Consider the following 26,444-nt stretch of genomic DNA (forward strand, 5'->3'; position numbering starts at 1 on the left):
TCTTCTAAGAGGGCCCTTTTAGCTTCATGATGAACTCTCAGGTCTACTCATTTTGAAAGCTGCATGCTAATTCCCCCCTCTTCATCCCTCTGTCTGTCTGTCTGTTGACAGAGGCCTGGCCGGCTCTACACTGACACCATTTGGTGCAACAGTGAAAGAAGATAAAGAGGACTCTCGTTAAAGCACCAGTGCACATCATTTGCCATTAGATCAATGACTGGATTTACACAGGAACCTCTGAAATGAAATGAGATTTTCAACCGTATGTGAACCAGATGGTGGGGTTTCTCTGCGTTGATCCTGCTGTACACAGATAGGATCCGAGGGTAACAAGGAGGTTTATCATAAGATTTATGTATTTGCTTTTCCTGCTAGATAAAACTGACCCTCACAGCGAAACTGGATTGAAGATGACTTAATCATTTTTTCTCTGTTCTTAACTTAAATCTTACGTTTTTGTGGCTGAAATCTTTATACTCCTTGTTTCAGAGCTAATTTTCAACGTTTTATTCTCTCTGGTATCTTTCCTTTTTACCCTAAAGCATGTCTCATAAAAAATATGATCAGCTTTTAGAAGTCATACTTTTTTTTCCCGTTTTTGCTTTGAGTGAGCCGGCTTCAAGAAGAGGCGATGAGGAAGAACAGCAGGAACGCCGAACATTTTTAGTTAATCCTGTAAAGGTTTATGAAAGACGAGATGAAGCACTTCAAGCACTGATGTTGTATTCTCAAGAGTAATTTGCATTTGAGTGCTTGTTCTTGTACCAGCTCTGCTACTCTTTCCTCCACATACATGTTCTATATGATGCGCTGTATGACATCTGCACCGATATTCTTGCAGTCCTCTGCAGGCGTCTGGAATTAAGTGGCTCCACTAACATTACAGAGCTGTTGTCTGAGTATCTGATGAAGAATTTACACTGTGAATATGGAGCCTTGAAACCGACAGAGTCTGGTAAAAGGTTCCATCAAAATCTAACGAAACACATCAATTAATCATGCTCACAATTAAAATGGAGTGTAGAATGTACCATTGTAAATAAATGATCATTTTACTTTAACCTCTGATAAGTTAGTCCCTGATGAAGACACAATGTGCATTTCAAGATGAAACTACTGGAGTAGAAACATTGAACTTCCAAGTTGTTTTTTTCACACCAGCGAACCTGTTAGGAACTGCTCGACAGACATGCCTGCTCACACATACATACATACATATATATATATATATATATGCCTCCCACTACTCCCCCACTGGCCCACCACACCTTCCTCCGGCCGATGAGTTTTTGAAAATCCGAGTCTCGACGGGTTTCCCGACTTTCTCGAGTTTCCACCAGGTCGGAGGCAGCAGAACAAGTTGTCATGAGGAGGTGTTGAAGTCCGCGAGGATGGAGTGACTTTTTACAGCGACTAGAAGGAAGACGACTAGAAGAGCAGGTCTTTAACCAGCATCCCTGGGGTGGCATGGCTCAGTGGGTAGAGTGGCTGTCTTGTAACTGGAAGGTTGCTGGTTCAATCCTCGGCCCGTCGTGCTCATGTCGAGGTGTCCCTGAGCAAGACACCTAACCCCTAATTGCTCCTGGTGGGTCGTGGTTAGTGCCATCAGTGTGTGAATGGGTAAATGTGACATATCATGTAAAGCACTTTGGATAAAAGTGCTGTATAAATACAACCATTTATCCATGGAGTCGGCTCCAGAGAAATGAAGGGAGGTCAACTTTTATCAACCTCCATCCAGATGTTCAACTTGATATCTTTACTTTGAGATTTTTAGCACCACAAACCTTTAGTATCACTCTTTATTATCATTTATGGATGTCCTGCTCTGTCATTAACTCCTAAGTTTAGGGAAAGTTCAAACAAAAGAGGACAGTTCAGATCAGACTTGAGAATGAGCTTATTTTGAACAAACATCTCAGACTTTCTGAGCTTCAGCACCTCTAGCAAGGTATTTTCACAACAAGCAACTCAAGAGATCCAGAAGTTGGAGAGAGTTAGCTTTAGCTGAGCCAAAGAACATGTGGGACACTAACCTAGCAAACATTTCAGACTTTTCTCTCTGAATTCTGAGAAATAATTTCCTATTTAATGACAGAGCTACACATCTGAACTCAGTCTCATTAAAACAGACTCCAATTCAGTGTCATCCATCCATATTAAAGTGCAGTTACCCAAAATGTTTGCTGCATGAGCTCCAACAAAACCTGTCCAGGTAGAAGGCCACTTTGACAAACAGGAAATGGAGGATTCCAAGCAGATTTATAGAAGGGGGAACCAGACTGTACTAAGTGTGGTCGAGTATAGACGGGTGTTTGGGGGGTTTTCAGGCTGATAATGATTATTAGTGAGACATTTGGAAGAGATATTCATTTGCAGTAAATGGAAATATTTAAAATCTTGGAGTTAAACTTAGAAGAACACAAACTCTAACAGAAAACTTTGTTGATACATTTTTGTTTTGTTTCCAGATGTTAAGTTAAAGGAGTTCTATTTGTGATGTATAACCAATCAAATCACTCCAGAAGACAGAGCGACCACAGGTAGATAAAGGTTCAGAGACAAAGTAGCTCCATTTTTTAATTTATTTATTAATGTAAAACAGTAAAAACTAAGATACTCATAATCAGTAAATCAGTCACCCCACTACTACCTTTGACTTGTTATTTGTACAATATACGATGTATATGATGGCGTTTTTTTCATACCAAAGACTATACTATGATGTTTTCTCAGAAACATACTATGCTACTCTGTTTGTTCTGGCCCTGGGCCGCTGCACTCCTCTGTTGTTTTCTGGATTGTACTCAGTTGCATGCCTTCGTCCACCCGGCCTTGTCACGCCTGCCGTCTCTGGAGCTGAAGCTGGACTGGATCAGACCAAAACCAAACGCAAAATTAATCCATATTGTACATAACTGACAACAGTATCCATGACGTCACCGGAAGTTAGCCGACCTAGCGGAAGTGCTAATGAGGTCTGTCTGGCACGGATTATTTCCGTCACACATGCAGCTTTTAAAATAATCCCGTCCAAGACACAGAGCTGAACTTTGTTTCAGTGTGAGGTCTAATGTTTCTCTGTGTGACTGTGTCTGACTTCTAATAAAATCCTCCTGTTCACTGGGAGCTGCAGCCATAGATATATATCTATCTACTGATTCATATCTGTGCTCACTAGTCTGGTCCGATGCAGTCTCGATTATGACATTTCACGAGTACGTGAGAACGAAGAACGGACAGTTACATACTGTGAAACAGCCACAGTCTTCTTACCGCAAAGGTACAAAACTGCTCGTCTTCTCCTCTGGCATCAGGAAACGTCTTCAAAGCTTCTTCAAATCCAAACGAAATACAATCAAAAATCAAAGTAACGTCATTGGAGCATTCAGGTACAGTCGGAAAACGAAGTTGCGTTCAGGAGCTTCGGAAATTTAGTGGACTTCGGAAAGTCAGTTTAGAGAGGTGGTTAATAACTTCATAAATCAGCAAGCCTGAAAATCATGGATTGAAGAGTTTATTTATTCATATATTCAAAAACACTAGAAAGATCTCATGTTTAAAATATTCAGACATAAAATAAGATGCATAAGAACAGTTTAGTGGGAGAAAATAATATAAAACCTTTGGTTTTAATTCAGCTGGTGTGAGTCCGTAGCTGTGTCTTGAGTCGTCATGGTGTCGTCACTGGAGTGCTGATTGTCTGAAATGCAGAGAAGATCACTGTGTAAGAGGGATCTGCATGTTTTATTAAAACGATCATTAGTTGTGTTTTTGTCTGATTGTAGATGCTATAATCACTCCAGGAATACTTTCTACTTTACAGTATCATTTTTATCCAGCTTGACATTTAACTGATTACTCCATAGATCTTTCTATATGTTCCCACAGTTCACTTGCAATCACATTGTTTATTCCACAGTCGATTATTATTTTCTTTCCAAATTAATGGACTTTTCTTCAAAAGTAATCCATCCATTATCCTCCTCATTTACAGTTGTTAGGGTGGACATTTCTGGAACAGAAATGTCCACAGATAAGACCTTTCTCGTCCTCACCTCTCCCTTCGTCCTCCTCAGCACCCTCCGGACCGCTCACCAGTGCTTCTACCTCCTGAGGTGCATTTCCTTCACTTCTCTCTCCCTCCCAGAGGACAGTCGAGTTGTTCTGGCTGGAACGTTGCCTCAGCAGTGGATGTGTCTTCTGGTCGCCGGGACTAAAGGATTGGGAAACTCCAGAGCCTCCTCTGGCCAAACCCAGCCCCCACCCATGACGGGATCCCAGCTTACGACGGCCCCCGGAGCCGGAGCGTGTGGCGGGGGTCCCTGGGAGCGAGATGTCTGGCTCTGTCTGGGATGACGGAGCTTTTCTCAAGGGAGAGGGAGACACTGGAGCACTGCGGAGGTCTGAAACAGTATGAAATTAATTAATGGCTGACAAATGGTGAAGTGTTTTCACAAAGTAAGTATAATGTTACTGGTGAGCAGTGTTATGATCAGTAAATTATCGATTAGTAATAAGTACTGTTAGTAATGAAGACCCTCTGCATGATGGTTCTCAGTGTTTTTCACTTCATGCCACCAGATTGGACAAATCAGTCTGATTGCTTTATAGCACAAACAAAGAAGGTGAAACTTTTCTTCCAGTGCAAAGGCAGTTTTGGTGACTATCAGGCCGAGGCAGAAATAAATTGAAGAAATGTCGTAACTGTGGCTCAGGTGGTGGAGGTGGACTACCATTAATCCCAGAACAGTGGTTTGATATCTGTTTTTCTGAAGCAGAAAAGCACTAGAAAAATAAGCGCTTTATTTTAAACATCAATGTACCAATTATTTAGCTAGTATATGAACAGCTTACTACAAATGCTTTGTAACAGACAGTAATATAGTCAATATCTTTGTATAAATGACTATTTATTACATAAATCTAATACATCATGTATATTTGAAATGTAGTTGTTTTTCATTATTTAACTCTCTGTTTGTGTAACAAATGCACAGGAGAAGGAAGAATGCTGCTGAACTCAGTAATGCTCACTTTAAATCCTTCTATTTAACATTTATAGTATATAAAATTAACAACTGGTTTATAATATACATTATGACGACTACATTGTTGAACTAATAAACAGAAAGCAAGTTTTTATTATTTATTAGTTTCGTTTATTTTTTTAAAAAATGTGTCATTATTTAATTTGTCTTCACAGGACAAAGTTGACAAATATACATTAATAAAAATATTTTAAATATACTAGAATACCAACAGTATTGAAAAAAATAACATTTAAAACAATAAACTCACATAATATGCCATTATGTATCTTTTTGCTTGTTCTACATGCTTAGTGAGAGTCATTTTTAATAAATGCAGTGCTGACAGGGTAAAGAGTTCACTGCTTTTGTTCTTATGCATCGTGGGATTTGAATTGTGAGATATGATAATTACGTGTGCTCACTTGAAAATGTGCCTGCAACATGGTTGAACACAAAAGTGTTGTTATATCTGTGTCTAGTAAAAAGCATAAATATAGTAAAATATAGAAATCTTTTAGAAATGCATTGCAAATTAGTTCACTGGAGGGCTTAGCATGGATATACGCCTGACCTTTAGATTCCAGAGAGTGATCCTTGCCTGTCTAACAGTATGCTATGGTAAACAGAGATGACGCACTTTGATTTCAAGGTTAAATGTTCATGGAAAAATGTCACCTCTAATAAATAAAACAGCAAGAAGCTGAATTTGTGGGACATGTCTTAGCTGGTTTTTCTGCTTCTTCTACTTGTTGTGTAGATGCAAAATCAAGTCTCTCTCCGGGAAACAGACTCAATAAAAAACATCAGTTCCCTTTTCAAGAACACAGAAAGACCCCCCACATTTAGGAAATCAGGGTTTTAAGGGGGATAATAGAAAACACAATGCAAGGGAAAATAAAATGAAATGAGTGACAATATTAGTACGTCAGAAAGAGAGAAAACATATCACGAATGCAGGTTGGGGCTTAAATCCAGGCTTTGAAAATGTCTGCAGAGAGTTTTCCTACAGACTCTCAGTCAGTAAATGCATAAAAAGAGCAACGAAGCCTCGCGAATCTTCTCCTTTCAACATGTGGTTAGCAGAGAAAGCCGGCTTCAGTGAGTCTTGGCACTCTACAGGGAGAGATCTAAGGAGAAGGGAGTGGTATCAATGCCGACCACACTTGGTAGTCATGAGATGATTTGTATGCATGCCTGTAGCCTCGCTTGATAGGGTGAGCATGTGAGCATATCTTTGTGAAAACCAGTCGGCTGGTGTTTGTGTGTTTGTCGGCGTGTGAGAATGAGGCGCAGTGTGCTGGCCTCCGTGTGTGTGTGTGTGTGGTCTCACCAGGCTGAGGTGTGTGTGTGTCTGATGTAAATTCATTGCTGTCGGCCAAGTTTTCCACGCTGCCCGCGGCGGTGAAGAGGGCGCGTCCCTCTCTTCCTCCTCCCCGGGGTTTGATTAGCTTCTTCATCCTGTCTGCAATCCAGTTAGATTTCCTATGAGGACACAGAGGACAGGGAGCATTTACAAAGAGGGATGAGCCAGGGGTGTGTGTGTGTGTGTGTGTGTGTGTGTGTGTGTGTGTGTGTGTGTGTGTGTGTGTGTGTGTGTGTGTGCGCATCCTGACTTTTCAGAAGCAGCGGTGGGATGCCAAGTGTCAGTGGCTGCGTCTTGTTCACAAAATGCATTTGTGCCACGTTGTGTTTATTTCCTGATATGACAATTCAAAATAAGAACAAAATGCCCCTCAAGGTGCCAAGTGTTATTTGTTATGCCGGGAATGCATTTGCAGAAAATACATTTGGAAATGCTATAATTAAAATGTCACGACCAGAATATGCTGTAGCACTTGGGACAAAATGCACTTCCACATTTGTCAAAGAAAAGGCTCTTCGGTGGTTTGGTGCAAAACGAGTTACACTGAAAAAATACAAAAATAAATTATAGCCCCACTCATGCTTCATTTTTAAGGCAGAGAATATTTGTGAGTTAATATTTGTAAATATACATCATTATTGGACATAAATAAAGCATTTTTGTTTTGTTTTTTTAAGTAGGACAAACTACAGTTGAAAACTCAACTTGTGGATAAACTGTAAATGAGACACTGTTTCTAAATGATCTCCAACCTACTTTCTCATTTCTGTACTGCAGATTTCTCGTTAATTATCTGAAAATGTGTACACAATGCTCTATATTTCCAATACATCAATTCTTCTCTAATCAATCCTTTTATTTTCCTGTGTTGACATGTTTTGCTGTTAAGTGTTGCACTCCTCCTTATATAGAAAATTAAACATCAACCCTTGCTGTGTGGTAGAAATAAAAATCTTTTGTTATCATAATGAACAATAATATAAAATACTGCAGGATTGTTTTATCCAAAGAAGTACAAATAGTCGTTTTTTACATGTAATGTAGGCATGCAGCGTAAACACGCTATGATGTCACACTCAACAATATCTGTGAATCCAAACGTATTCAGAGTATCTGATAAGAAAATACAAAACCAGAACAAGAAAAAATACTCTATTTCTCTCCATCAGTCCGGAAGAAAAGCCTTGAATAAACATAATAAAACTGATCTGAAAGGAAAAAATCGTGATTTAATTAAAATGGTTGCTTTGTATTCGCTTGGTCTGTCCAAATGAAAACCACCTCTGAGAGCTGATGACTTATTCCAGCTCAACAAAATGTAAAAAAGAAAAAACTGAAGAAGAAATAAAAGATGAAGGATAAAACGGTGACCTGTTTTGTGTGCTTTTGGAGTGCAGCTGTCATCAGAGTTACTAAATTGTAATTGAAAAAAAATTCTAATTAAAGTGTAACAATTCCAAATAGCTTTTTTTGTGATTAAATGTAGTTACGTTTATTTCTAATATGCCCCAGTGCAATCAGGGTAATTCAATAAACTGTTCTACCACAGAGTCAAACATTATTATGCCTATAACATTCAGTTTCTGTTGACAGTCAGAGAGGAATAAATTGTATTCTACCTTTTAGCACTTTACTCATAGTTGTGTTGTACTGGACTTTAACATGTATATTTAGTGTTTTTAGAAATATTCTGCTTCCTTCACATGAAGAGGACAACAGAATTTGACTACGGCCTCAGTAAGAAACATAATTGAATCTGCAGACATGATCTCTATTAGCTATGCAGCTTTTACAAACATTGTAGAGATGAGAGCAAACAAATGTAATTCTGAGTCATTTCTCTGTACAGCTGGAGAATTTAAGTTCAATATTTACTCCGATTTCCCTCCGTGTTGGCCTCCACTAACTCCTGACTCTCCAGCTGCTCAATGCTCCTTTATGTTCACTAACAAGCTGCTAACCATGTCTATATCTGTCAGGGGCTGAGCAGGTTAGTGTGCAGAGAGCTTTTTTGCAGCCTGCTACATCAGAAAACTTTCACTATCCCATCAAATGTCATTATGTTGAAAATACTGATAATATTTTTTATATGCGCAGCACTCTCCATTCATCGAATCTCAACAGTAACCTTGTATTGCCCACTGACCAGGGCTATTGTATATACAAAACACATTAGCATAGGTAAATGTATTTGTATGGCATACTTGGCCTTGCTGCTTGGAGGCTGCATGCTGGGTTCGAGGACTCTGTACTGATCCATTATCTTCTCCACCAACTTCTGCTTCTCCCGCCGGAGCTCGCTCAGCTTCTCCCTGGAGGAAAACATGTGAAGCGTCGGAACAAAGGAGATGAGAGGATGAAGGTCTGTTTGATTCATTTCATGCATGCATTATGAGTGCAAGTTGATGGGATTATTCTGGAGGATGTACGCGACGTGGCTGATGGGGTTTGATTCAGCCATGTCTCATAACGGCTCTTCTGAGAAGTGGAGCCTGCTGTGATGTTTGCACTGGCTCCTTTTATACCCAGCACATCAGAAAGGAGACCGTGCGTAGATGGATGTTAATGCACTGCAGAGGTTTCAGGGTTCGAGCTACGCTGTGCGCAAATAAAAAATAATCTGGATATTTGATTAAAAATAGCCTGTACGCTTTGAAAAACACCCTCCTGAATGAAATATAAATACTGAACAAAAAATGGGTGACACTAAGAGCTGATGATTACTGACGCACAGATCAGAGGATGTTAGTGGAGATGAGCAGCGGTCATAAATGGAAATGTTTCATTTTTTATCAAGGCCTCTGGACATTTGTAGCCACAGTAGCAGCGTAGTTGTGCTGGTCTGTTAATCACTCGTCCAGTTGACCCACCACTTTTGTCCAAACTGAAATATCTCTAAATATATTCTATAGATTGTCAGTGAATTGCCAAAAAAAACTGTTGTGAGCAGTGACAATACAATGCAGGTTCTGCTGATAAAGTAACACTCAGGCACTATATTGATTTATGTCATGGAAAGCTTTATGGTGATGTATTACTTCATATATTTATTTATTTACTTATTCATTTATTAAACACAGAATTCTCTTGTATTTTCCAGACTTTTTATTTGCTTCTGTAAAAACAGCCTGCTGGTACTTCGGCGTGTGCATCACCACAACCACACCATCAAATTTATGAAGTAAGACTGAGTTTAGAGTTTGATAAAGCACCCTGCAGGGCGAGTTCGACTCATTTTATGAAAGCTTATGAGGCGTCTTTCACATGTTTGCTCACCGGATTCACAACATTTCCCCCTGCATTAGTTCTGAAGGGAAAAAGTCATTGCATCATTTGCTCAGCGTCACTCACAATTCAAGCGATTCTGTAAATCAAACAATCTAAGCTGTCTTCTGCAGTTTCCCAGGTCTACATTCCAGACCCTTCCAAGAGAAAATAAACAGAAGAGTCCAACTGAGACAGCTGACTGGCAGGAAACTTACATATCTGTGAAGTGTTTTGAATCTGCTGCACAGACAATTTAGCTGAAATGTGCATCAACATTTTTGCAATCTGCGCCACATGAGCCAGGCGGTTTTTTCTGCATTTTTTGGTTTTCACATGAACTAATACATGCCACATTAATTGGACTGTTATGTCATCTGGTTTGAATTTTATCTTTTCATTGCAGACTACTCATTGTTACTCATTGCTCCTACGAAAACAGACAAATCTGGATAGGAGCCTGAGTCAGACTCTGACTTCGCTTCGTTTTTAATGGTGTTTTTCTGAGAGAAACTGCTGGCTGTGACAGAAAAACATCCGTCCCCTTCCACCCCTGATGCTCTATTTGGACTTGTATCCTGGTGTTAGTTTGGATTAGATTCTCACTCTTAATGAACCATACCACAGTTGGCTTGAATCAGGACAGAGCCCTGCTCAAAAAAACTGAGCTGCAGGAATCAACACTCCAGTTTGAAGAAACTGCTCTAAAAATGCCCTGTGCACCATTTTGCTCTGAATTTCAGACATTGGGATGAAGACATTATCATATAATTCTGATGGAAACATGCTGATGAGGGAATCTGGTTTGAAGCTTCAGAGGACGAGCACAAAAGAGCCTTGCAGTTTAGCATTTTTAATAGGTGTGCTCTTCGTCTGTTTTTATTTTTTTCGAACATTGTATTCCAGCATAATTCAGGTTTTTGCATTCACCAGCAGGCAGGAGGTGACAGAGTGATACTGGTTCAAGTCAGCTCTGATCAGGGCTGAAGTCAAACTGTCAGAATAAAAACTTGGCAGGGTCTAAAGGTCACCTCCACTTCCAGAGTGATGCTACGGCATATTTAAAGAGTCACGTCAACAATAAAAGTGCCTGATATTAGTATCTATAACAGTAGTTACATAGCTGCTACCTGAGGGATGCTTTCAATATGATCAGATGAACTCAGAGTTGCTCATTTTCCACAGCACATAACATTAACTTTCAATTGAAGCCATGTTTCAGGCCACTTGATGAATAGAAGAGCAATACTTATTCTCCTTTTAGCTCCGTTTTATCATTCGGGAGCTTTTCAACAGCTAAATGATCCTGTCAAGATGGCTTGTTCTTGGTTGTTTTTCTCTTCCTCTGTCCCCAGCCACTTCTCATTTCCCCCCAGGCCGATGCATGTCTTAAGAACTTTTCAGACCTGCCATTCTCCATCTACCAGATGCCCACAGACTCTCCCATCGGCCCCAGTCACCTGACTCCCACATCCACCTGCTACATCTACACCGGCCCGTTTCCACCTGCTGCTTGCCAGATCATCAGGGTTGTCGTTGTGGTTTTTTTTGTGTTACAACTTCCTCAATCGGTTTCTGTATCCTATTAGCTGCAGTCTGGTCCTGCTCCCCTGTCCCTGATTAGTTTTTCTCAGCTACCCATGCTGTGACCTGCTGCCAGTTGGTGACCTGCCTTTTTTCCTTTGCTTGTCTGGGCTTGTTTACTTGTCTGAACTGCCCTCCTGCTGCTAAATTGTAAGAAACAAATTCAGACAACCCTTTGTTTTTTAGAAGGTTTTGTTGATTTTGCTGGTTTTAAACTAAAACTATTGGCTGAAAGATACAAAATGTTCCGTAGAGCAACAAAACCCCCTTGACGTTGTGTTAACAGGTCATGTTTCCTTAATACTTATCTTGTATTAGTCTGCGGGTATAAGCATTTCACATGGATTTCTCCTCTCCTTCTGCTATCCGTTTACGGTTTCATGTTCCTCACTAACCTACATAGTACACATCCATGAGGGTTACAAATGCACTGAAAGCATTTTTGATATATTTTTTTGATGCATTATTACCACTACCTTTGACGTATTTTAGTAGTATCAAACTGTCAGCAGAAGTACAACAATCACCCACAGCATTAAAACCACCTGCCCACTACTCTCTCCACTACCTGCCCTCTTCATGGACACTGGACCACTAATGTCTCAGGTCCTGTTGTGTTTGGCACCAGGTACTTTTCAGCAGATTCTTTGGGTCCTGTGGGATGAGGAATGAAGCCTCTGTAGATCTAGTGTGTTGTGGTTCATCCCACAGACGATCAGTCAGATAGAGATCTGGGGAGTTTGGATGCGAGATCAGAAGCTTAGGCTCTTTGACATGTTTCTTGTCCTACTGGATGAGGCAGCTGCCATCAGGGAGTGTTGTTGCCGTGAACGCTTGGTCTCAAACAATGTTTAGGTGGCTGGTACAAGTTAAAATGACATCCACAAGAAAGCCATGATCTAAAGCTTTTCAGCGGAACATTGAATTTTAAGAAGACGATCAAAATTACATCAACTGTCAATGGTTTGAAAGTTGTGTCTGATCGTGTGTACATATTATGTCATTATGTGCTCTTGTGGACATGAATGAGATCCAAATAAAGCCCTGGTCAGCTCACAAAAACAATGAAAACTCTGCTGGGCATCTTTAACCTTCATTGGTCTCAAGTGTTGCCTTAAAAACTTTCCGAGTCAGCTTTAAAAATCGGATACAACAATATTTTTCCACAAATCTGCCACAACATACATATATAAACTCCTCAAACCCGAGATCGTCCTTCCATCTCGTATTCTGTTACATCCTATTCATGCTGCTATCGTGCTGTCACTTACTTTTTCTACAATTCAGTGTGATTTCTTTCCTCTTTGTCAAAGCTGTGCTGATATGGACAAACATCCAAATTGATTTCTGAGAGTCTGAATTATGCATGGCCTTTTGGCATGCATTTTTAAGAGAGACCCACCAGTGCTGCAGGTGGAAAAGGCTACAGACGTTGCTTTGCAGGGTGCTGGACGAAAATATGCCGCGAAACAATGTGACATTGTTACCGGCGACATTTTTATCTTGAGGCAAAGGAAAACTCAGCAGACAACAGTATTTTTTTCAAGAATGAAGGCTGAAAATTCAAAAAATATATATAATTTTTGACAAATCAGATTCATTAGACTTAAAGAGTAAAGCCAGCTCTGCATGCTCACTGTTAGTTCTGGATTAATTCGCTACCAGTCCTTTACTATTTGAAAAAGACGACTGCTGAGTGCTGCCAGACTGTAAAATTGTTGTCTCGCAGTCTCAAACCTTTATAGAAGTGCTTTTATGTGCTAGATATGATTATAGACTGTGTTACTGTCTACAAACTTAACAAAATGCATTTGCTCCAACACATTACATCAGGTTTTCTTCTGCAACAGCATAACATGGGGAAACCTGATTTCTTCTTTAATCCACTTTTGCTTTCAGGGTTGCGATTCACAGCGAAACAAATGATGTGCTTTGGTCTGAGTGTGAGCATGTGTGTACTGACTGGTACTCCTTCTGCTGTGAATAGTGCTGGTCACGGCGCTCCAGGCTCTGCTCCAGTAAGGCCCGGTTCTCCTTCAGCAGACTCTGGTTCTGCTCCACTAAGTGCCGGTTCTCCTCCTCCATGTTCCCCTTCAGCTGGGTCAACAGCTGCACACAAGACCATACATTTAATTAGTTTTTTTCCTACACAGACAGTCTGTGTGAGCATGCCTAATATCAGGATATATTAGTGTGTTCCAGAGACAGCATGTGAAGCACACGACACACAGAAAACAAACATCGAGCCGCTGACAGAGAGGAGACCGTCATACCCAGTCACTGGATGATATAATCAGCAATATGGTTCGTAAACATTACAGAGATAAATTAAGCGCACTGGACCATGAAAAACTGGAGCACCAGTTCTTAGTTTATCTTTTTAAGCCCTAATGATTGCCAGGATTTAGAACTTCTGTGGTACAATTTCATAACTGATAAACAGTTGAAAGTACAGCATTACTTAAGCCCTCTCTGCAGTGTGTGTATTCTGGAACCTGCAAAAGCTTAACATGTAAAACAAGCTGCTCATTAACCAAAACAAAAGCCTGTGCCAGAAGAGAACAAACCACCGTTTTCATAGCGGAAGAGCCTGCAGTCTCTAAAAGTGGACAAGGTCAGGAGCACCAGTGGCATGCTCATTGTTTTCCTCAACATTAATGTGTTTATGCAGTGGGAATTAGTCCCCCAGGGTGCAAAAGCACTGCCAGCGCTACTTTGATGGGCCAAATTAAAACCAAGTTCCGTTTTGATTTTAATAGGAACTGTGTCAGAACTTTTCAATTGTACCTTGTATTATACAAATGCAGCACTCACAAGCATCTTATTCCACATCATGTCCTAATGTTGTTTTTCTTTTTATTATAGCTCTTCTAGGGCCACAGCATCAGCTCTTACAGCTCTTCATGTGTAACAACATCATGTGTAACACTCATCTTTACCCCCAATAACATTTTAACAGGTATGTAGGTGCATTATCTTCCCTGCCGTACCTGTACATATGGAAATTCATCATGTCACATCTGTACATATCCATATTTTAACTCATCATATCATAGCTGTATTTATTTATATGTACATTAATTGTCCCTCGTATATTGTAACCATAAGACCTTTATTATTACACACGGTCAAAGGTTTTAGAACGTTCCAATTTTTCTAGTTTTTTTTAATTGAAATTCAAGTGGTTCAAGTCCAATGAAAGCTTGAAATAGTGCAAAGGTAAGTGGTGAATTGCCAGAGGTTAAAAAAGATAAGGTTACTCAAAACTGAAAAATAATGTACATTTCAGAATTATTAAAAAAAAAAAAGGCCTTTTCAGGCAGCAAGAAATGGGTTTATAACTTAAAGCTGTTCTGCAGCAATGGAGGATGATCAAGACTAGAAAGTTGGTGCTACCAAATTCTACAGGTGTCCTAACTTTACTTGAATGTGTACAACCCCCTGTGTCTTTATAAAAGTATTGCTGGAACACACCGTGGCACCATACCCTCCAGAGCATTATCTGAATAGAATTGTACTGCAAAAAGTAGTGAACGGTAAGGAAAAGTCAATTACCAATGGAAGAGAGACAGACCATCATAACACTTAAAAATGTAGGTCTTTCCTACAGAGAAATTGCAAGGAAAATCAAGGTATCAGTGAGTACAGTTTTCTTCACCATCAAAAGGCACTCAGAAACTGGGGGAAACTCTGACAGGAAGAGGTGTGGAAGGTTTGACAGGTGGAGTTGCAGCAAGAAAGCCATTGTTAGGGGGGCTTGCCTGGGCCATGAAACACCGCCAATGGACTACTGAAAACTGGAAGAAGGCATTATGGACTGATAAATCAAAATTTTAAATCTCTGGTTCATCACACAGGATATTTGTATGCTGTCGAGTAGGAGAAAGATGATTCCTCAGTGTGTGACATCAACTGTCAAACATGGAAGAGGAAGCATGATGATCAAGGGCTGTTTTGCTGGATCCAGGGTCGGTGACTTGTACAGAATGAGAGGTACCCTGAACCAAAATGGCTACCACAGTATTCTGCAGCACCATGCAGTACCCTCTGGTTTGTTCCTAGTTGGTGAGGGGTTCATCCTACAGCAAGTTAATGACCTAAAACATAAATCCAAGCTATGCCAGAAGTGCCTTAGGAAAACAGAACAAGATGGTAAAGCTTGAAAACATGCAGTGGCAGCACCGTCTCCAGACTTAAACCCCATGGAGCTGGTTTGGGATGAACTGAACAGAAGAGTGAAAGCAAAGCAACCTACAAGCGCCACGCATTTATGGGATCTTCTGCAACAGAGTTGGGAAGATTTTTATGAAGAATATTTGATTTCCGTTGTGGAAAGAATGCCACGAGTGTGTTCAGCTGTTAAATCTGCTAGAGGTGGCTACTTTGATGAGTGAAAAGTTGAGAATACATTTTGGTTTCTAAATTTTATTCTCATTTTTTATGCATTCTCTGCTTTTTATTGCAGAGTTCAATGGGACATAAATATGCAAAATTTCCGATAAAAACTGTAAAAATTGAGGTGTTCTAAAACTTTTGACCAGTAGTATATATATCTTTAATTTTTTTTAGAACACTTGTACTTTCTGTAGTTCTTGTCCTGCTTTTTTCCTGCCTTATCTGTATCCAGCTCCTGTAACATTTGAATTTCCCCAGTGAGGGATCGATTAAGTTTATCTTATCTTTAAAATTAAAAGTTTTTAGGTACAACTTTTGTTTCATAATCAATAAAAATATCTTTCAAACACCCTCCTATTTTTCATTCAAACTGAGTGCACAGTGGCTACCATTTAAACATCTTTGAACATTGTCCTACATTAAAAAAAAATCATTTCCACTCATGGTGTCACACCAGAGTCTCAGCCCATGACCAGGAGGGATCTTTCTGCCGGTCCCAGGTGTTGGTGCAAAAGTTGAACAGAGCCGGCAGAATATTCACAAAACACCCCCGTACTTCCTCCAGTGCTGAGGAGAGTGAACTCTAGAGGCCGGAATTCATTAGTTAACAAGATCTGCCCATGCAGGAACCAAAAATAACAATCTCTGTCACAGTCAACAATCTGACTAGTTAACCTACCTGTTCTTATCAAGCTTATCTCTGGTTAAGATTAAGAGCAGTTCTGTGCTGATGGAGAGCATTGCAGCTCCATACATACACAAAAATATGATTTTACTACCAAGAAGTGAAAAAGATGAGACAGAAGGAGCACAAACACAGCAATCAAAACTGTCTGCCTGAAAAAACCTAAATAACAAAGGTACTGCTGTTGCAAATATTCTGTAACTTACAAACACTAACATGAAAGATCTTTTCAAATAGGGCTCAATTTAATTAGCTAAAAAAAAAAGGTTGAATTCTCCCATACAAGAAATACTACATTACAGCGATACGAGGGAAACAACAGATGCATAACCAACTGCATTATATTAAATTCAACTTTTTATATACACCAATCAGGCAATGTTTAGGTGGGCAGTACAAGTCAAACATCCACATGAATGTCAGGACTCAAGGTTTCCCAGCAGAACGTTGTATTATAACAAGATGATCAATGCTATTCACTTCACCTGTCAGTGGTCATTATGTTGTGGCTGATTGGTATATTTTCTGCCTTAAAAGATACAGACCTGACTGTTGTTTAATCAGTAAAAATCTCTATGGGACACTAGGGTGAGTGTAGGCCGTAAATGCCCTCCGACAAATCCTGTTTTTGATCAAAGCGGACAACAAAAGCAAATGTAAAAGAATGCAGAAAACACAGTATGGATCTGCAAGGATCTCTATACAGGATGATTCACATTTAGCTGAATAGCAGGCAGCAGCATTGAATTTAAACTGAGGAGGTACACAGAGAGCTGATGATCCGTCAGTGACCAAGGCAACGGTCACAAAAACTGCAAACTTTTTAAATAAAAACTCAGAAGACTGAGAAGAGAGAGGTCACAGCTCTCTAACACTGACTCACTGAGACTCACATAACCACAGACCTCACAAGTGACCATAGAGCTATTCCAGCGGCCTCATCTGCACAAAAACTGAGCATTCAGTGTCCCAAGATGTTATTTGATGTTATACATCAAAGCACACAACCACATCATCAGGTGAATAAACAGTTCTGAGCCTTTATCTACATCCCAAAAATGCCAAATACCTATTACAGTATGTTAAAAAGAATCAATGGAATTTGTTGTGTTCAGATTTTTGTTCACTCTATGTAATGAAGATTTTGAAGTGTGTAATCTCAGTAAGGGAAACGAAAGAGAGTAAATTTCCGTGTACAAAAAGAGAGTAAAATTCTATATTCACAGGTTTTGGCAAACAAAGAGAGTAGGTTATATTTCAAGTGTTAATACTGTTGGAAGGAAGTAGCAAAGTGTACAATGTGGATGCTTCAAACACAAAATCTATGCAGTCGTCACAGTTACAAGATTAGTGTCACCAGTTCACCAGCTAGATATGAAATATGACCTATTTTCTGTTCCTGAGGTATTTTGTTGAATAACAGAAGTGTTTTGGCAGGACATTACAATGTCAGAGTGAAGTTAATTTTTGACCGTTTTGTTATAAAATGTTGTCATTTCATAATTTCTTCCTGTTAGTCATTTGTGTGAAATTTTGTCATGATCAGTGTTTGAATTCTTGACTTACGGCCAAATTGTTCTGTGAGGTCAGAGTGACTTTTGATCATCAAATTCTAATCAGTTCATCAGTTAATTTTTCCAACATTTGAAGAAATTTCTTCGAGACATTCCTGAGATATTGTGTTCACAAAGTGGGACGGAATGACAGACGACCTGAGAACATAAAGCCTCTGGACACGGCTGTTGCCAGTGTGGAGGCAGAAAAACTGCCAGATCTGCATGCGTCTGGAACCAGACTCTATGAGACCAAATGATTCAGGAGCAGAACGAAGCATCTGTTGGTTGACTTCTTAAACCTTTTACGGGAAGTCAGCTTCCACCTGTGTCATCCCTGTAACAACTGCTTGAAAAACATTTTCAAAATTCAGTTCTTGTTTCACAGCATTACACGCAAGACTAAAGCTGATTTGGAGGCAGAAATGCACCTAATCCTAATGTGTAGCTTGCTGTTCATGTTCTTTTCAGACCAATATATCATTTTGTCTGATATGCCAAGCTGAAATTGGCTTTCTATCAAATGTTTCCTACTGATGATGTGATAGCTGTTCCTCCCTGACCACAGCTATGTAAAACACTCTCTAAAACCTGCAATGAATTCCTAATAAATTTTGTTTAATTGCCCAATAATGCGTTAGATAAATTTGTTTTTATTTGAAGAGGGTAATGCATCCGAGTGTCTCTGCTGAGAAGCACTAAATCCTGTTTTGCATGTAAATGGTCAACTGGCAGCTGGAATACAAAACACCTGTGTGTATCAGCAGGTGTGTGTCTGCTGGGTTCATACCTGGTACTGGCTGGTGAGGCGGGCGCTGCTGAGGTCCAGGCTCTGGTTGGTTTCCCTCAGACCGCTCAGCTCCCCCTCCAGCCGAGTCCTCTCCAGCTGGGATGTGCTCAGCTCTGCCCTCAGCATGGTGCCCTGAGCCAGCAGCTCGGCCTGCGACGCCAACCACTCCTTCTGCTGGGCCTGCAGCCTGCAACACCACCCCACACCGCCACCGTTATGTGCTGGGTGTCATCGCTCGCTAAGTGCTCTCCATCTGAAGCTCGTTATTTTATTTGAAATGCAACACAGCGAGTCCCCACAAAGCCGCGCAATCCAGCAGATAAATCTGACAGCGTCTCGCACAAAATGGTTCGGGGAAAACATTTCTGAGTCGGTAAGTGTTTAGAAAATAGAAGCAATCTTCTTTGTTTCATTTTGTAATGAGAACTGAGCGAGCAAGATGAGATGAAAATATGAACAATCACTGAGGGAGCAATAGAGTCATATTCACTAATAAACATTTGAGCATTTTATTTTCCCCATGTGGATGTGGAAATTATTTGGGATGAAACTTTACAGATGAAAATATTCACCTCTGAGAAGAGGGAACTGAGTGTTTTAAGGAACATGGGGAGTAAAAGAAACAAGCTGAGTGCAACACTGACACATCATAACCTGTGTTTTTAGTGTGACATAGCATATATCACAGCTGGATACAGGCGTTGGTGGTATAGTGGTTAGCATAGCTGCCTTCCAAGCAGTTGACCCGGGTTCGATTCCTGGCCAACGCAGTGGTTTTTGCAGCAGATTAATGCATGACTACAAACTGTCAACACTTTGGCTGAGCATTTCTGTCTTGAAAATTCGAATAACCCTCTTAAAAACACTGATTCAGACTTCTGAGGTTTTATACGTAATGAGGCAAATCAAAGCAACTGATTCTGCCAACTTGCAGGGTGATGCTTTCTGTATAATTTTCACTGAAAAACTTCTAATAATGGGACTTTGACACACAGAGTTGAGTTTTTAAGGATTGGATCAATGACAGGAATAGGACTTTAAGTTAAATCTTAGCTCACAGCAGTTTTGGAACCACATGATCCTTCATTTTGAGTCCTGTTTCTGTTCACCTGATGAGTGTTGGTTGTCTTTAACTTTGTTAAACCAGCTCTGGAGGGAAATGTCTGACTCTTCAGCTCCCCTGTGTTCACCAGCCAGTCGCTGCTGTGTCTGTCTGCTGTTTAGTTCAGAGACTGTTGGGTTTTTCTTTTTGCTGAAACAGCCGCCTGCTGCAGCCAAAAAACGTTATGCTATGAGTGCAGTGAGAGTGAACCAAAACAGTAAAGTTACAGCCAGACAGCTAAACAATGAGCTCACTATGAAGCAGAAGAGATTCAGGCAATAATTCTCTGTAGGTTCATCGCTAAGGGAGCTTCCTCATTTGATACTTCCAGTCATTTTGATACACTGCTATTATAAAAATATGTATTATAACCACCTTAAAGAGCTCTATGAAACAATCTATCTTCGAGCATTTTTTAAAAACAATTCAAGAATTTCCTTTTTATCTGATTCAGCTAAAATATTACATTCCTGAACGGGTGTACAAAGCATTTCAAAATGCATCTCCATTTATGTTTAATGTTGTATTTATAGCCGGAGCATCATGTCATCAGCTTGCCAGTCCATCATTTGCAACAGTCTGTCAGTAATCAATTACATCAATATGATGATGATGGTTGATTAACTAATTATGGTACACAAGTATCTTATGATGACGATCATTATCATCATATACCGATCAGCCATCAAGAGGAAATGTAATCAGAAGCACAGATGTGATGAAGAAAGTGATTTAAAATTATCTAAAACAATACACAGCCTCACATAAATTCACTTTTTGCAGAAGAACACAAATAAATCTTTCTTTTTTAGCTTTCACTTGCAGCTCTTAAGTCCTGTTTCTTGATGTTTTGTGCCTTGCTTTTCTGTGCTCAGCCCAAAGGACCTAAATCAGGAACAAAAATGCATTCAGAGCACTATATAGTGCATTTGCATTCAAACTGATTCCTGTGTTGCTCGCTGTGCTTGATACAGAGGTATTACTGCCGCTGCTCCCTGTATTCAAATGAACATGAGCGCTGTGAAAGGATGATCAGATCTCATGAATGTGATGCAGAAGAAGCTGGCTGGATTTATTACCTCTCGTTGTCTTCTTTCAGCTTCTCCAGCTCTCGCTCTCTCTCCAGCCTCCTCTGGGCCTCTGCCTCCATCTTCTCCCTCTCCATCTTCATCTCCTGCTCTCTCTCTTCCAGCCGGGTTTTACCATCCAACAGCTCCTTGTACCTTGAGATTTCAAACACAATATTCACCCACCAAAAAAAACAATGACTTAAAATGTAAGACAGTGTGTGTCCTTAAAAGATCCAGGTCAGGCGTGTGAGTTTGTGTGTCGTTCTTTTGTGTATTTCAGTTCAGAAAATATGCCATAAATCTTCAAAGTGAGGATTTCATCAGTCAGTGAGTGTTTGTACCTGCCCTCCAGCTCCCTGTTCTGGGCCTCCAGGCTGCGGTTGTTGCTCCGTAGTTGGGAGTGTTTGTCCAGCAGCTCTTCCAGCTCCACCTCCTGCCGCTGCTGCAACGCCGTCATCCTCTCGTGGTCTCGCCTCAGAGCCTCCATCCGGGCCACCGACTCCTCCCGTTCCCTCGCCCACACCTTGGACTCGGCCTCCAGGGCGGCACACCGGGCCTCGCTCTCGCTGCAGCGCGCCAACACCGCTCCATGCTGGGAACTCAGGGCTGCTTGCTCCACCTGTGTGTGTGTTTTGTATGTGATGGAGAACAGAGAGGCCATGTCTGTACTGTTAGATTCATTTCAAAGGCTAAACAGACAGCCAAAAAGCTCGAAAGTTACTTCACATTTATAACCCTAAGATTTAGATGACTTAGATTTAGAGGATGTCTGTGTGATGAATATGAAGCCAGAGTAGTTGCGAGTGAGCCGGTAGAATAAATTAACAAGAATTACTGCCTCGCAGTTGGATGCCTCGGTAATCCATGTCTGTCCAGACTCATATAATATATGTAGTGAAGACTTTCAAGTTCATTTAACCCTCATGTTGTCTTCAGGTCAAAAATGACCCAGTCATAATGTTTAATAGCATAGAAAAAACCCTAAATGACCTTGTTTCAACTTGAAATTCGATTACTTTTCCATGCTGCATACGGTACAATTTCATTTTACAGTCTACAGTACACAGTTGTTTTAATTTAAAGATGCATTTTAAGCTACTTTCTGTACATTTCTGGTTCTTTCTTAAGATATAGAAGTATTATCTCTTGCTAAACAAATAATGTTTACACCTATGCAGTACCTTTAGTTGCAATAATAATGATTAAAAATCTCAACTTTAGTAAAGAAAACAGTTCTAACGTGTGATGCAATAAAAATGAGTGGCGTCCAGTATGCAGTGTGTGATGCAGGACAGGTTGTTTCTTCATGCAAAAATAGATTTTTGCTTGAAAATTCAATTAAGCTGCTCTATTTTTGAGGTTCAGTGGAGGCGGTCATTTTTGACCCTGAGGACAACAGGAGGGTTAAAGAAACAAAACTACAAAGAGCTGATTCTGATAACACTACGTTGTAAGCACGATGATGCATCAAATCTGAATGCTGCTGCAAAGAATCTACACATTCTAAAATGTAAAACCTTCACATATACAGTATCTTCAACCAGCACCACAAAGGATCTTTACAATCATCACAGTGTCAAAGTGGAAATCCATAATGAGAGTTCAGTATTCAAACAAATGTGAAACATCACTACTATCCCCCTTCTGGTAATTAATCACAGCCTTGAATATTGGCCAGAAAAGTGTTTTTGCAGAAGCATGATGCCACAGTGAAGTTGACCTTTAAACGTCACCCCTTCATCATTTTATCCTGTTAGGTATATGTGTGCAATCTTGTCATAAATAGCTACAGATTCTTGAGTTATGGCCAAAAATGTATTTTTGTGAGGTCACAGTGATCTGACAAAAATTCCTATCGGCTGATTTGGGACCACGTTAACGTTTGCTCCAAATGTATAGAAATGAATCCTCAATCTTTTTAGCTATTGCATGTTAATAAAGGAAATAGTGAAAGCTAAATGTCTATATAGCAGAAACTCACTGAAGGTTATCATTAAATTATGTGAATAAATTAACAGAACATTAAGTGAAGGGTAATTGCTTTCTACTGTGCTTTCTCTTTCTCTCTCCTTCTCTGAAGAAGGTTAAAGTCGACGAAATACAAATTACATTTATAATGAAATGAAATCAAACTCTCTATAATTGATGGTCTTTATCAAAGGCAAACTAAATGCAGAAAGTAAACCGGCTGGAAGTAGCAGTTTGTAGTTGGTGGCACCGGTGAGATGAGTGATGTGATTTCACTCGTACCATTCTATAAATTCCATCACAAAACCCTGCAGCAACATAAAATCCTGCACATTAACACTCCTAATGTTCACTTTTAGTAGAAATTTGTGAGCTTTAGAGATGCTATTAGGTGGAGTTTGTTTTCTTTGGACAGGATCAGGCTCACTGTTTCCCACTGGTTCCGGTCTTTATGCTAATCTAACCAGTTTCTCAGCACAGATTAAATTACTCTTTATGGAAATTGGTTAGAGTCAATATTTTTGTAATAACTTGGGATAAAATAAAAACTGCTTCGCAAACATAGTGAAGCATTGAGGCGATTAAGGGTTATGTATTTCCATTAGGAGCTGGTGGAGACCAAAAACAGAGCAAAAAGAAAGAGAATATTTGATTTGCATTCACTGGATGGACAGACATACGACTCCAAACTGCCTATTGTGGTGAAAAGTTTTTTCTTACAAAATTATGATTATTGAAAAATCTGGGTTTATAAATTCAAGATCATCATGAAATTTAACCATTTTACGTCATTATTGCCATTTAAGCAAAAATGCCATTCAGCATACAGACACTGGCCGAGCAAAGATGAATACTTCCCAAAATGAACTTCATGTAAATGTGACGTCTTCTTTTCACAGTCATGCAGTGTAATAAAGTCCATGCAAACATTATGACCTAATTCACTGCAAAAATTCCCAAAGCGTTAATCATGCTGTGTGTGCCTGTGTGTTCTGTCACCTGTAGCTGAGTGTTGAGTGTCTGCAGTCTGGTGCAGGAGTCCTGCAGGCTGAGCGAGTGTCGCCGCAGAGCCTCCAGCTGCTCCTTAAGGTGCTCACAGGCCTCCTGGGACTGAGACAACCGTGTCAGCAAAGCCTCTCTTCCTGCAACCACCGCTGCTTTCTAAGGGGGAGATAAAACCTTTCATTTTCATTTTTATATTGTGTCCACACATGACCCAGCTGATGTACAGCATCAACTGGGCCATGAGCGGCGCTGCCTTCAGTGTCACACACCTCTGAAAATATCCATATTATTTGAACTTGGACCAAATCTGCAGCTGACCTTTCAAAGTGTTCTCAGTCAGGTAGCAGCTCTATGTGACATTTGTGTCGATCTATAAATGCAGAGATGAAATTCATCCAGTGCCTCAGATAAATGTTGAAAATATGTTTCACTAGTTTACATCTGATGCTGAAACTTACTGCAAGATTTTAGTCATTGGGATCTTTTTTTTTTTTTTAAATAATCCAATCAGCAAATCTGCAGCCTTGTTTATGACACTTGATTCACACATCCTGTGAAGCCCCACTCGACCACTAAATAAAGCAGTGTGCTGATTGGGAATTGTGAGAGCTAGTTTACAAATGAACAGAAATATGTTTTGGAAAATTGCTGAAGGTATAAAATCTGGTGTATTTTCTAAAATTAAAATGGGCTTGCAGCACCACCACAACTCAGCTCCACTCCCACGACACAGTAGGATTTTATTTGAACATTTTTTTTCAAGCACTGGCAGAACGACAACACAATTCATGTGTGCATCGTCTACAGAATGTGCAGCTTCTTTTTTCACCTTGGATCCATTCACATTTCATACCAGCATACTGCTGACTGAATCATACCGCTCCACTGGGGAGTTCTACTGTTTTTCACTGGTGCTTTTACAGTTTCTGCTTTTTCACTATACCAATCTCCTCTCTCATGTCAGCAGTACAAAGTAACCATTTACATTTACTGCAGTATTCCACCTAAGTACACCTTTGAAGTACTTGTTCACAGGAGTTAAATTGGGATTTAAGGAGAGGAGCCTTTGTCCACTGAGGACAGACAGCAGACAAGCGGCCGGTTTCCTCAACTGAAAGCAGTTCCACTAAAAACTGCAAACATGGTGTTTTGTTGATGTCCAGAGTGACAAATTGTTTCTGAAATGAGATGCTGCTGCTGAATTTTTTATGTATTATTTCATTTTAGACTGAAAATCGAATTGGATTTACCTCCATTACATTGGTGGCATTTCAGAATTAGATATATAGCATGAAATCTGTCCCATTAGCCAGATACCACTACGACTTCCATTTTTGTTTCATTTCACATGTACTTTCTGTGCCTTTTGGTAATTTGGATGGGGAAATAATTTTAATGAATCTGAAAAAAAGAAAAATAAACTTCTGAAGCTCTGCGAACTCCCAAAGGACATTAATACAGGATCCCAAAGATACAGGCCTTTATGCAAATACCCTGCTCTTAATTCCTATTTTCATCATTATTTTGATTCTTATCTGCATTTTACTGATGGATCAGCAAACACTGACATTCCTGCCACACATAAAAACACGACAATCTCTGCAGTGGCCCAACTAAAGTATCTGCAGCAGCTTATTGACTGAGTATAATAAATTAATTCATTATTACGCCATCTGTCTGTGTCCTCATTTTTTAAATTTGCATTATTGATTAGAGTTCCATTCTTGCATTAATCCCACTACTGTAAATAGTCTCCATTTAAGGAGCAAAACTGTAAACGCTCTGCAATAATCCACTCTGCAGACCAGAAATAACATATTGTGATTCTCCACAGGAAGCAATATTTGGGCTTTTGCTGATAATCAGCCCTCAGTGTGCTGGATTCATCCTGAGTTTGACCACTTCCCAATTGTTCCCCAATTATTTCACTGCAGAAACTGTGAATCCATGGATAAACAACTGTTTGCTCGAACGAATAAAGCATTCATGTTAACTCTGAACTCCAAAACCCACTGGTGAGTTGAAAAGGCATGTTTTCTTTTAAATGTCAACAAAATCACACTAATACAGAAACAACTGTCAGCTTTACAATGAATTACTCATCTGTGGCATGATGTTTTGATCAGAAAAACAAATCTAAGCGTATAATTACAATATTTCATTGAAACACTTAAAAAATACGTTTAAAATTCTGCCAAAAATGAAGCGGATTTTGAAAAACATAAAAATGATGTGCTCCTTTGCACAATGTGAAGCAATGAATGCATCAGCAACAACAAACGTACATGTCATAAAACTGAGGGAATTCTTCAGATGAACCGCAGGCTGTGTTGACAGAGCAGACAGGAGACACGTATAGAAAAAAATGTAAAATGTAAAGAGAAAATATTAGTTGTTTTGTATCCCAGTACTGCTAACATCTGTGGGCACTTGTAAAATGCTGTTTATGTTACTTATTTTTTCTTAATTTGTACAATAAGTTAATAAAATAAATCAGCTTTAGTTCATTTTGTTTTATGATTTATGACATTAAAGCTGTTTCATATCACATACAATACATGTTTGAGTTCTCTCTCCTTCTAGCCATGGTTGTGCTGTGTCCACAGAGATGCAGGACTTTATATCGCAAAAT

At 39.8% G+C, this 26,444-nt stretch overlaps 1 protein-coding gene and 1 non-coding gene across 2 annotated transcripts in view; one reads left to right on the forward strand and one right to left on the reverse strand.

Moving 5' to 3' along the window:
• Positions 1 to 3,501: 3,501 nt before the first annotated feature.
• ccdc88b (coiled-coil domain containing 88B) overlaps positions 3,502 to 26,444 on the reverse strand; it is a 60,258-nt gene continuing 37,315 nt past the window's right edge. The window contains exons 20-28 of the mRNA XM_051954908.1: positions 23,807 to 23,968; positions 21,181 to 21,458; positions 20,849 to 20,992; positions 18,668 to 18,854; positions 13,208 to 13,353; positions 8,601 to 8,708; positions 6,364 to 6,515; positions 4,059 to 4,406; positions 3,502 to 3,703 (exon numbers count right to left, since the gene is read on the reverse strand). Of these exons, the coding sequence (XP_051810868.1) occupies positions 3,633 to 3,703; positions 4,059 to 4,406; positions 6,364 to 6,515; positions 8,601 to 8,708; positions 13,208 to 13,353; positions 18,668 to 18,854; positions 20,849 to 20,992; positions 21,181 to 21,458; positions 23,807 to 23,968 (1,596 nt within the window). The 3' untranslated portion in view covers positions 3,502 to 3,632. The remainder of the gene's footprint in view (positions 3,704 to 4,058; positions 4,407 to 6,363; positions 6,516 to 8,600; positions 8,709 to 13,207; positions 13,354 to 18,667; positions 18,855 to 20,848; positions 20,993 to 21,180; positions 21,459 to 23,806; positions 23,969 to 26,444) is intronic.
• On the forward strand, positions 19,366 to 19,437 carry trnag-ucc (transfer RNA glycine (anticodon UCC)). Its single transcript has one exon. It is a non-coding gene; the product is annotated as a tRNA-Gly (tRNA).

This window comes from Acanthochromis polyacanthus, chromosome 10 (assembly GCF_021347895.1).
Source record: "Acanthochromis polyacanthus isolate Apoly-LR-REF ecotype Palm Island chromosome 10, KAUST_Apoly_ChrSc, whole genome shotgun sequence".
Lineage (NCBI taxonomy): Eukaryota > Metazoa > Chordata > Actinopteri > Pomacentridae > Acanthochromis > Acanthochromis polyacanthus.